The sequence below is a fragment of the Montipora capricornis genome, chromosome 11 (genome assembly GCF_036669925.1).
Source record: "Montipora capricornis isolate CH-2021 chromosome 11, ASM3666992v2, whole genome shotgun sequence".
NCBI lineage: Eukaryota > Metazoa > Cnidaria > Anthozoa > Scleractinia > Acroporidae > Montipora > Montipora capricornis.
The window spans coordinates 27336173-27347306 of record NC_090893.1 but is presented as its reverse complement, the minus strand read 5'-3'; the positions used below and the strand labels follow the sequence as shown (position 1 = coordinate 27347306).

The 11134-nt window shown below is 39.3% G+C and overlaps 1 protein-coding gene across 1 annotated transcript in view; it reads right to left on the bottom strand.

Moving 5' to 3' along the window:
* Positions 1-353: 353 nt before the first annotated feature.
* LOC138024481 (keratin-associated protein 4-3-like) overlaps positions 354-11134 on the bottom strand; it is an 11931-nt gene continuing 1150 nt past the window's right edge. The window contains exons 2-5 of the mRNA XM_068871694.1: positions 3189-3314; positions 2718-2809; positions 2338-2561; positions 354-2240 (exon numbers count right to left, since the gene is read on the bottom strand). Of these exons, the coding sequence (XP_068727795.1) occupies positions 1882-2240; positions 2338-2560 (582 nt within the window). The 5' untranslated portion in view covers position 2561; positions 2718-2809; positions 3189-3314 and the 3' untranslated portion in view covers positions 354-1881. The remainder of the gene's footprint in view (positions 2241-2337; positions 2562-2717; positions 2810-3188; positions 3315-11134) is intronic.

The following is an 11134-nucleotide window of genomic DNA, read 5'->3' as shown; positions in this document are numbered from 1 at the left end:
CCTTTATGGATAGCCCGCGAACGCAGATTTATTTCCGACGGTCATTTCTCTCTTCGGATAATTTTCGAGGGAGAGAAATGACCGCCAGAAATACCTCTGCGTTAGCAAGCTATCGGGCCATTTCGGAATTGCGCAGGAGATTGGCCATCTGAGCCAAGTTTGATGCTTTTATGTCGAACAGAGACCAAGTTACGGACTTTTTAACATAGTAAAAAATCCATACAAACCTCTCTAATTTTGACTGCAGTGTCCAAACATTCGTGATATTCTGGTCATTGTACTGACCGCAGTGAAATAAGCGAGAGAAACAGAAAACACAACTTTGGACATTTTACACATTTTACGACGTCCTGATATTCCATACTCGAAAAAAGTGCCACATTATTCGCAAAGTCCACTCTCTCTAACGTGTATGGGTCAAAACCACATTTAAAAATAATTAAAAATTATTTGTGTCTCCTCGCGAACTGATCTACATACTGTCCACGGTTCCCTTGGTGTCTTCGATAGGAAGTCGCAGCTTATTACTCGGAACACCTGAAAGGTATCCGAGTTACATTCTGGGAAGAATTTAGTTTTCCGTGTAGCAAATGGACAATAGAATTAGGAGGCGGTGATTTCATTGGCTAAAAGCAATGTACTACACCCCTCCGAGCAATACATTTGACCTCCCTCTGTGAAAAACAACTGCAACAATAAAAATAAACACAAACGCGAAGGAGTAGATTTCAGATAGCGAGAGACTTGAAACAGCCTCACGTCTAACAGAATTAGATGAGAATAGGAATTTATAACGTGCAGTGGAGCAACTAAATGATGGGTTCTACGTTGGGGCTTCAGCGTGACTCGTTTAATTTCGTTTGCTGATTCTAGCCCATGTTCCACGATATAGCAAATGACGCAATGCAATGCAGCTAAACGTGAAACAAGACGCTTTAAAAAAGCGTCTTGTTTCCCTTTCGTAAACAAGCGAGGCAAACTTTTGACGTTCGATGCCATTCTTAGTAACCAAGCCCTTTTTATTCGGTTAGCTTTCAATTAATTGTTACGGTTAGCTTCATTTAAATAGTTAAAAAGTGCAATTGAGCCGCTGTTTCGGTAGTGTGGAGGTTAAGTGCAATCGCTCTTATTCCATTGATCCGAGTTCGATATAATTTGATTTTTCTATTTTTTTTTCTAATTTTTTTCTAAGGTTTTTTCTTAGTTTTTTTAAAATTCTAAGTGATATACGCTGCTAATCTAGTGGTAGATTAAGCATCTTTTTCCTCAATTGCAAACGACAAACTTAACAGTGAAAATTGTCTCGTCCAGGTCTCGTCCAAATGGCATCACTTGTTTACGAAAGAGAAAATTGCTTCGGTGCATGCCCTGGCTTTCACGGTAGCGTGGAGCACCTTTTCGATCTCACTTCTATCAGCAAACACACGGGTATTTTGAGCTAACGCTCTGAATGATTGATGCCCAAATTTGGTGCAACATATCATGGTTATCCTTTGAGCCGAAAAATTGGTTCACGATGTCTTGAGTTAAAATCTCGCCCTTGTCAAAGGTTTTTTTCTCTTTCCTTGTGCGGGACGTTCCATGGATAGGGCTGATGTTCAAATGGATTAACTGCAAAATACCCTGCCAGTGTGGTTAACATTTGGCGGCGTTCTTTTAAGAACTGTGGCAGAGTATAAAAGTAGAGAGAGAGAGAGAGAGAGACAGAGAGAGAGAGAGAGTGAGCAAAGGCTAATGATATTAAGTCAATGGCATGCAGATAAGTGACAGGGTATTCTGCAGTCAGGCCTCATGCACCCTTCGATAATTTATTCTGTTATTATACGTGCGACGCGACCAACTTACTCTTCGATTAGACAAGGAGTTTTTTTTCCTCCAGGGTTATAAAGTAAAAACGTCTATCAGCAGAATCCAGATCCAAAAGCTTGGCTGCACGGGTGATGCATTGCTCTCTTCTGTGCGACCAATCGAGTTGCATTTTCCTCCTAAACACTGTCTTATACATTTTCGCGCAAAACACCTCATATTGCACTCTCCCCCTAAGCACATCTGGTGACAGCTCTCCACCCCTCTGGGACATACCATGGTACAATTTGCGCAGACCTGACTGCAGGTGGAAGATGAACACGTGACTTGCTGACATTTGGCTTTCCACACGCATGACCGATAACAGAACTTGCTCGAAAGGCAATTCATGTTACAACTACCGAAAAAACACTGCTGAGAACAAGTGTTCCCTCCTGGAGAAAAAAAAGTAAATTTATCCCATTAGGCTAACGAAGAAGGGTTTTAAAATCATGTTATTAGTAGTACTGGTGGATAACAAGCTGGGCTTACCCGAACACACCATATCGCGGCAAGAAGAGAGAAAATTGCACTTTTGTGTGCAGCTCTTGAATGTAGAAGATTCATCCATGGTGCACGCGCAATGGGTAGAGTTACATGTCTTTTGACAGAGGTTTTGATTGGTAGCACCATATTTGCACTTTTCATCAGCCAATGAAATCGCTTCGAGGAGAAACGGAGTTATCACCGCTAACACTAAAGCTGGTTGGAACATTCTGAAATATCGTTAAATGATGAATTAAAGGTAAATTTACGGATAACGAGAAAAGAGGCAAGAGTTGTTATTGGTCCGTGTGAAAAGACAAGAAAAAAAGTTCCATCTCTTGATGTTTTTCGAAAAAAAGAAGAAGAGAGAGGAAAACAGTGCCTACTTTGTTAATTGTGGCCGTATTGCCAGAGTTCTGCGAGCGAGGTCTTTTGTCTCTTGCAGTCTTTTGCGTTCAACTTTCGTCTAACAAAACCCCTAAAAAAAATAATGAATAGGTTAATTCTCTGCCGCTGAAATATCTTGGATCGAATTTCATCATTCGTAAATAACTTGGGGTAAGGAAAAACCAAGCGTTAACCATTTTTCTTGGATTTTAGATAGTAATAATTGCAGCTTATAAAATTACCGGTAAACAGTTGGCAAGTACGTGTAACCTTGACAAAGTTAGACACTGTTAAATATTGACTGTTTGACTTTTCTTCTGCCGAAAATTGCCTAAGAACCGCAAGTTTGCTTCCCTCAAATGTCATGTTTGAAATCGTTGAAGTATACGATCTACGGAAAGCATGCCCTCTTTAATTGATGGGAAATTAAAATTTCTGAGCAGATCTAAGCAGTACATTTTATTACTTACGTTTTTGAATATCCTTTGTTCAAATATCCTTTGTTTTTTTTATTCGTGTTCGTTTTTCATGGTCTGTTGATTTCTTTCGCTCGAATTAGCGCGAGTACCGAGTCAACAAAGGCAATAACAGTTGCTCTGAAAAAGAGACTGCGAAACTTCAGTTAAACGTTCTAAATACTCCCTTCCGATAGCCCGAGCTTATCGTTTAATTTACTGCGTACACTGCATTATCGTGTATTCATAAATTATTCAGAAAGTTTTTTTATGACTTGCCAAGTTATGCCTACACAAAAGTCTAAGGGAGAATCCCCACTAAGTTCAATGATTTCGTACGTAGCTGTAATTATAAAATAAATTGTGCCCGTTGAAGCTCATTTCAATTATGCCGCACATGAAGAGTAACAAACCTATCGGGAAAAGGAAGATGTAATCAACGCGTCAGGTACATGTGAGTACAATGCAAAAACATTATTGAAAGGCATGAATATTTTATGAGTAATTCTAAACATTTTATTTCCTACTGGGTTGATAAGAAAAGGACAAAATAATGTTTTGCTTCAAGCGTTATTCTTTGTTTTCCGCTGCTGAATAGATGGACTTCTTAGCCGGCTTTATCAGTCGAAATTGAGAAAGACAAAAAATATATTAAAATTGAAAGCTTGGTTTTACAATTTACTCATTTACAGCTGCCATGATTGACTCTAAGCCATCGTCTTAAAATATATTTTTTTAAGTTCATTGATTTTCTTTTGTGTTGCAACCAATCGTGTTTTACACTTTCTAAGCTACTTAGCGTTGACGTTCCAAACTAAAATGTGGTGTTCCAATTTGGGGAAATTCAGAGCAGTATTGGTATTTGTAGCTGAAAAAGTTAGTGCTTCCGAAGGGTTTTGGCTAATTGGAAGGAGAAAAGTAAGACCTCCGTTGAGAGCACGAGGAACAATACATCCAATTTTCTAATTCCGTCAAATTGTATAATTTCATGATCCCCCTTCACGACAGGGACAAAATCGGTTATCTGTTCGTGGTTGTAAAACGATTCAGAATTTCTGATCCCCTTTCACGACACAGCACAAAAACCGCTATCTGTTCATAGCTGTAAAAGGTTTCAGAATTTCTGATCCCCCATCATGACACAATCATGACAAAAACGGTTATCTGTTTGTGGTTCTAAAACGATTCAGAATTTCTGATCCCGCATCACGACACAGTACAAAAACGGTTATCTGTTCGTGGTTCTAAAACGATTCAGAATTTCTGATCCCCCATCATGACACAGAACAAAAACCGCTATCTGTTCGTGGTTGTCAAAGGATTCAGAATTTCTGATCCCCCTCAAGGATGTAACAACATACAGTCTGTTTATGGTTGTAAAGGCGATTCAGTATTTATCACGTTCCAAAGTGAAGTGTTTTTTTTTTTTTTTTTCAAAATGACTAATTCCGAAATTCTGGACCCGATGAAATCCGAAAAAAATCACAAAAACGTGACTGTGAGAGCAGTGATACTTTATCTGGACGCAGAAATTCTGCATTTTTAATGCTTAGTGGTTAGAATGCCCTTAGCTGCTGTAGCATGCAGAAATTCTACGCGAGGTGAAATCCGTGAAAATCTATCAAAACCTAACTGCACATTCATTAGACAAATTCTGCATTGATCGTGTTCAATGGTTAGAACACCGAATTAACGTTCTAAGCTGATTTAAAGAAAAAAAAAAACCTAGAAAAACCTAAGAATCCGTAAAAATCGGAAAAACTGTACTGTTCATTTCGCAATTCTAATAGAATGCCAAATTCTGCACAGAATGTGCTAAGATTTACTGAATTCGTCTAAGTTGCGTCCCGCACACAGTAAAGTGAGAATGTTCACTCCATGATCAGTGCTTCGAGATAATCTAGTTTTCTATTTACTGAAATTTTATCCATATAAAACATTATTTACAATGAAAAGGTGTAAAACACTTGGAGATTTCCGGTTGTCGTGAAAGGAGAAAAACAGCATTAGGATCAGCATCTGTCTTTGCAGGACGTTTTCCCATTATTTCTGGTGTCTGAAACGGTTCCCCGAACTGATATGGTGGCTTGAACTAACTGAATTAAGATAGTAGAAGATCAATCTTGACTCTGTGGAAATAAAATATGTAAATAAGCATAAATGGGTTGGTGACAGAGAGAGCTCTTTTCCTTTACGTGTCAGTTCACAAGTCGAAAGCGGATGATGAGCTTGTTGCTCTATGACCCTCCTGTCGTTTTTGGTAGCGGCAAATGTTTACAACAATACAGGCCGTTCATATGCATATAAGTGGCCAGGACTCAGTTTGCCATTGACTTACGTGTGGAGTGTGTGTGTTTGCGTGTTTTTTTTTTTTTTGTTTTCGCTGTAGCTATATGGCCGGTAAGCGGTCAAGGTGTTGAAAACATTAAGTGAGCGGCAGTCCGATATATATTAAATTGTCAAATCAAAGAATCCTAGTCAATCCAAACCATCGTATGTCGATTAGGAAAGGTCAAGCGATCCTGAAGTGATTTATAGTTCTCAAGTTCAGAGATTGGTTTATGCTGGCTGAGAGTTCGAACCATGATCGATCATGATTTGTGGCGCTTAAATTTTTTTTGAGGTCGACTGCCGGTCAAGGTGCTAAAAACAGTAAATGACCGGCAGTCCGATATATTTTTAAGTGTCACAAAACATGGTTTCCTGCTCTGAGCCCAGAATAAACCAAGCCCTGGACTTGAGATCTGTAACTCATTTTAGGATCGCTTGACCTCTCCTAATCGCCATAAAATGGTTACCAGCCATATAGCCACAACGTTTTGTTTTTTGCTTCGTTTACTTGAGATCGTTAACGGCGAAAATGAGCATCGTTTACTGGTCACGAGTTCATTCTGCAGACTCGAGGCATGTTCTTCTCCAATTGAAACTACAAATGGCTCACCGTTACACTAAAGGGAGCAACTATAAAATACAGTACAGGGCCATTTTAAAGAAAATACAGTACAGGGCCATTTTAAAGCTGTTATTCTGCAGTGGCTCGGTGGCTCGTCAATCAAATTGGTTGTTTAAAGAACGAGTAAGGTATATCTTTGAGCAGTGGCTCGACGGTTCGGCGGCTCGTCAGTAAAATTGGCTGTTTAAAGAACGAGTAAGGCAAATCTTTAAGTGGCTCGACGGCTCGGTGGCTCGTCAGTCGAATTGCATGCTTCAAGGACTACTATAATGGAGCTGCGAGGCTACCGACTACATGTATAAGACACAATCAGTAAACTCAGTGCTATATTCTTCACACGATCTTGTATAGTTAACCGAACCGTAAAACGAAAGCTAAAATATTAAAAGAGTTCTTAGGCCTAATCACTGAAACAGCGCTTAGTATTAATCAGTAAACAAGTGCTATATTCCTCACACGTTCTTGCAAAAAGTGTAGATAACCGAACCAAAAAATGAAAGCCAAAATTTTAAAAGAGTTCTTAGGCCTAATCACTGAAATAGCGCTTAGGCTTAATCAGTAAACGAGTGCTATATTCTTCACATGATCATGTGAAAAATGTAGTTAACCGCACCGTATAAAAATGAAAGCTAAAATTTTGAAGGAGTGCCTAATCACTTTATTCTTTACAAGATCTCGTTAAAAGTATAGTCAACCGAACCGTAAAATGAAGCTGAAATTTTCAAATTGTGCTTAGGCGTAATCACTGAAACGAGCGCTCAGGCTTAATCAGTAAACGAATGCAATATTCTTCACACGATGTCGTAAAAAGTGTAGTTAACCGAACCATAAAATGAGAGCTAAGAGTGCTTAGGTCGTAAGTGATCGCATGACTAGCTTTCGAGCCGAATACACTCATTCTTCTTGACTGGCGAGCCGCCGAGCCACTGTATCTGACATGGCTCGTATTAAAGTGATGAGCCATCCAGCAGCAAATATACATCCTCTTCAGTCTTAACTGGTGAGCCGCCGAGCCGCTCTATCTAACATGTAACCGTAAGTGGCCCTGTGTTCTATAGTTTAGCCCACTAAAGTACAAGGGAACAGAGGCCCTAATTGAGACAATAGAAGCCGATATTAGCAATTTAATTCGGTTGATTTTGGAAAACACTCACTGTTTCAACTTGTACTGAATTTCGTAATGCTGAAGGTTGCAGTTTGATAACAAAGAGAGAGCCTCCAATACGGCTGCCATTAGTAATAGAAAGAAAGTCGATGTTCTTACCCATTGATTAGCCAGCCAAAATGTACAGCAAGACGGGTCACACTGAAGCCAGTCAAAGTGTATTGAAAATATCGAGCTCCCCTCTGGAAACGTGAATAACGTAGCTTAAGTATCATTGGATAATCTTCCCAGAAGATTACATAGCTAGCCTTGCGATTGGTTGATATCAATTTAAACCTTTCAAATAGTTTCCGGTAAACATTCGTTACTGCCTGGTGAGCATTCCGAGTCACTGGATTTTACATTACATATCTCAGTGAATTTCGATGTGTTTGATGCTGGCTCCGAGTTACTTCGTAAATGCATGGGCCTCTGGGTCATTCAAAAGAGCTCAGTTACAAGACTTCTATCAGTCTTGATTTTCCTTTAGATAACCAGAAATTTATCAGTTTGATTTACCTGTATTTTTTTTATTTTTTTTTTTTAACGAAAGAAATCATTAGGAGAGATTGCAGAATATACCCGTCCAAGAAGAAGCGCTACGTTTGCGACGCAAGCCGCATTTCCGAAGAAACGAAAGCTAGAATCGCTTGTGCCGTGGTGCCTTCAATAGTCGACTTAGGTTGAATTGAGTTTAGTAGAATGGCTGGTGCCGCAGTGTCGCGGTGCTTGCCCCATGGATTAAAAAACAAGGTATATCCAACACCGCGAATGCGGCACTGCAGCAGCAGTGTTTTTGGGGTCCATTTCTTGTGGTCGAGTATCCTGCAATCTAGGCAATTATTTGTTCCGAAATATCAATAGAGTAAAACGCTCCACTCTTCACAATATTTTTTCATTTCGAAGAAAACAGTATGAATATCTGGATGATGGTTGATATTTGTTTTAACTGAGACTGATTTGTATGGTTTCCTGCCTTGCCTTTTTAAAAACCGGAACCGCAATGAGTCATTTATTGTTAATTGTAGGTTGAAGAGTGACTTTTCACATATTGAGTTAAACAATAGGAAAGCTTCGGAAACCCGGAGAAGGTGCAAGGAAAAATTAAACCGAATCCTTTGATGGGTTTAAAATGATCCTGTCAAATGACTTTATTTGGCATCAAATAGCTCTTTGCAAAGAAATTAAAAACTTCTTCTCTGGTTTACACTGAAAGATTTGTCGGCCCGATTTATCGGCCCGACGGCGTCCGAGCATAAATCTTGCGTGTATTTAGACAGCCTATGAACGATTGATTCATCAAAATAAAAATCGGTCCCATTAAAAAAATCTGTTGCATTGCAACAGATTTTTTAAAGTCGGGCCGACACTCCGAGAGAAAGCGCAATGTCAATCAAAGGGTTTGCGAGCGGACAGTGCGCACAAATGGCGGATACTAAACAGACAACGGGAAGATCTTTGGAGGTAAAAAAGTTTAACACAATTTACACGGTACGACTTATCGGCCCGACAAAACCGGCCGACAAATTGTACCGTGTAAACCAGCCTTAAGATAAGCATTTAATACTTACGGCTATGATGATGTGTTATCAACAGAATATAGTATACTGTATCATTCGTCTCCCTTCCGTACTTTCAATAATTATTGGAGAGGACTTTATTATTCAAATAACAAGTCCCAACTAGAACTTGTGTGACACATTTTGTAGAATTCCTAGCGTTTTTTTTTTAATTGTAATAGTCTAAATGTATCTTATACGCAAACAAACTAACCGTTTATGTGTATAATCTATTTATGTTATGATATCCGCATGAAATAGTTTTTAACGTGTCGGGTTTTTTTTTAGGCGAATGCATTGATAATTGCACTTTTTTTGCGAGGAAGAAAATTCTCTCCTGTGTTTTGTGGGGGATCAGAAATTCTGAATCCTCCCCTGTGTTCATGGGGGGATCAGAAATTCTGAATCCTCTCCTGTGTTCATGGGGGATCAGAAATTCTGAATCCTCTACTGTGTTTTGTTGGGGATCAGAAATTCTGAATCCTCTCCTGTGTTCATTGGGGGATCAGAAATTCTGAATCCTCTACTGTGTTTTGTTGGGGATCAGAAATTCTGAATCCTCTCCTGTGTTCATTGGGGGATCAGAAATTCTGAATCCTCTCCTGTGTTTTGTGAGGGATCAGAAATTCAGAATTCTCTCCTGTGTTCATGGGGGGATCAGAAATCCTGAATCCTCTCCTGTGTTTTGTGGGGGATCAGAAATTCTGAATCCTCTCCTGTGTTCATTGGGGGATAAGAAATTGTGAATCCTTTCCCGTCTTCTATGGGGGAAAACTCTCGAGACACGAAATTCAGAAGATCATTTGGCTTCTCAAGCGTGGCTCAGACATTAGAATGGAGTTCGGGTAAAGAATAGGAAGTTGCTTGGAGGAATTTTTTGATTCCTTGCAAACAGAGAAACTTTCCCTGTGAATTTTAACACAATTTTAAGATTCAGAGGAAACTACAAAGAACCCTCCCTGGAATTAAGTGGCGATTATGAATTTCCGTGGAAGGTCCACATTTCATTTTCTGCCAATTTTACACTAATTTCCGACGAAACTTCAAAACCTGTATCATAAAAAAGCTGTTTTCCGAGACAGGTTTTCATTTTACAAGGAAAAAACAGCCATTTTTGTGGTGATTCTCAGTATTTGTTCCGAATTTTCCTAAATTGGAATACCACATTTTAGTTTGGAACGCGTTTGACAGACTGGATGTGGATTAAAAATGACTCTTCAAGTTTCTCAGTGTCAAACTCTCTTCCTATAAAAGATGAATTTCTAATATCACACAGCTCTCTCCACCCTTAATTTAATTGGACCTGTATTGATGGTTTGCATCACCTCCATACTTGTCCAATACACCGACATAATGAGATTGTAATGAGATTCCTGGTACGTCACAATAGACATCATAAAGTGTCACAAAGTGTCCCGCACTTTATATGTCGCAAAACTGTTACTACTTTTTTAAGGATTAAGGTTGGGGGACACTTTGTGATGTCTATTGTGAAGTGCTATGAATCTCATTATGTCGGTGTATTGGACAACCATGTCTGACGTCAAGGCGGACATGTTGGTCTACAGAACAAGCATTAAAATGTCTTTTTGGGGATTTGACTCTATTATTATGCAAGACTTGTGGGGCCAATTTCTATTGTTTTGTACAGCAGCATGGCCTTCACATCACGTGGATGCAGAGGTTTCAGCTCTGCCGTGTTTAGGATTAGGCTCCATTACTTTAAATACATGTCATTTGTGCCTGTAGTTTTCTGAGCCATTCAAGTGAGCCATTGAAATAGCTACGTCTCCACCCATAAATCCGAGTGTGGGATTTTGCCCTATCTTAAGCGCGTTAGTAGGCCACTGCGAAAAATACCATACTATTCTTTGTTTGTTCCCCAAAATTTGCATAAGCATTGTTTTTGTTTTCTCTTGGGACCATAGTCCACATTCGATATATTAATATTCACACGTGGCTACGAGGCTGTATGGTTAATTGTGTTATTATTTTGTTTAGAAATCTCCTTTGAGACTTGTGAGACAAAGAAAACGACATTACTGGAATGGATACTTCAAAATAACGTGAGACACTTTTTGACAATATACATGTGCAACTTTTGGTGGCGTTACGTGGCAAAACCTGACAAATTCAGTGTTAACCCTCTTTGGAAAACAAACAACACTGTTTAGGCAGAGAATAACTGCTGGGTTAGGCACCGATCTCTAGTGATTAGAGTTCAGTGCTGACTCGAAATGGTTAGCTTTCGTAAATTGTTCTTGTGACACCATATAAATTTGTTAAAAATTGCCTTTGGATATGG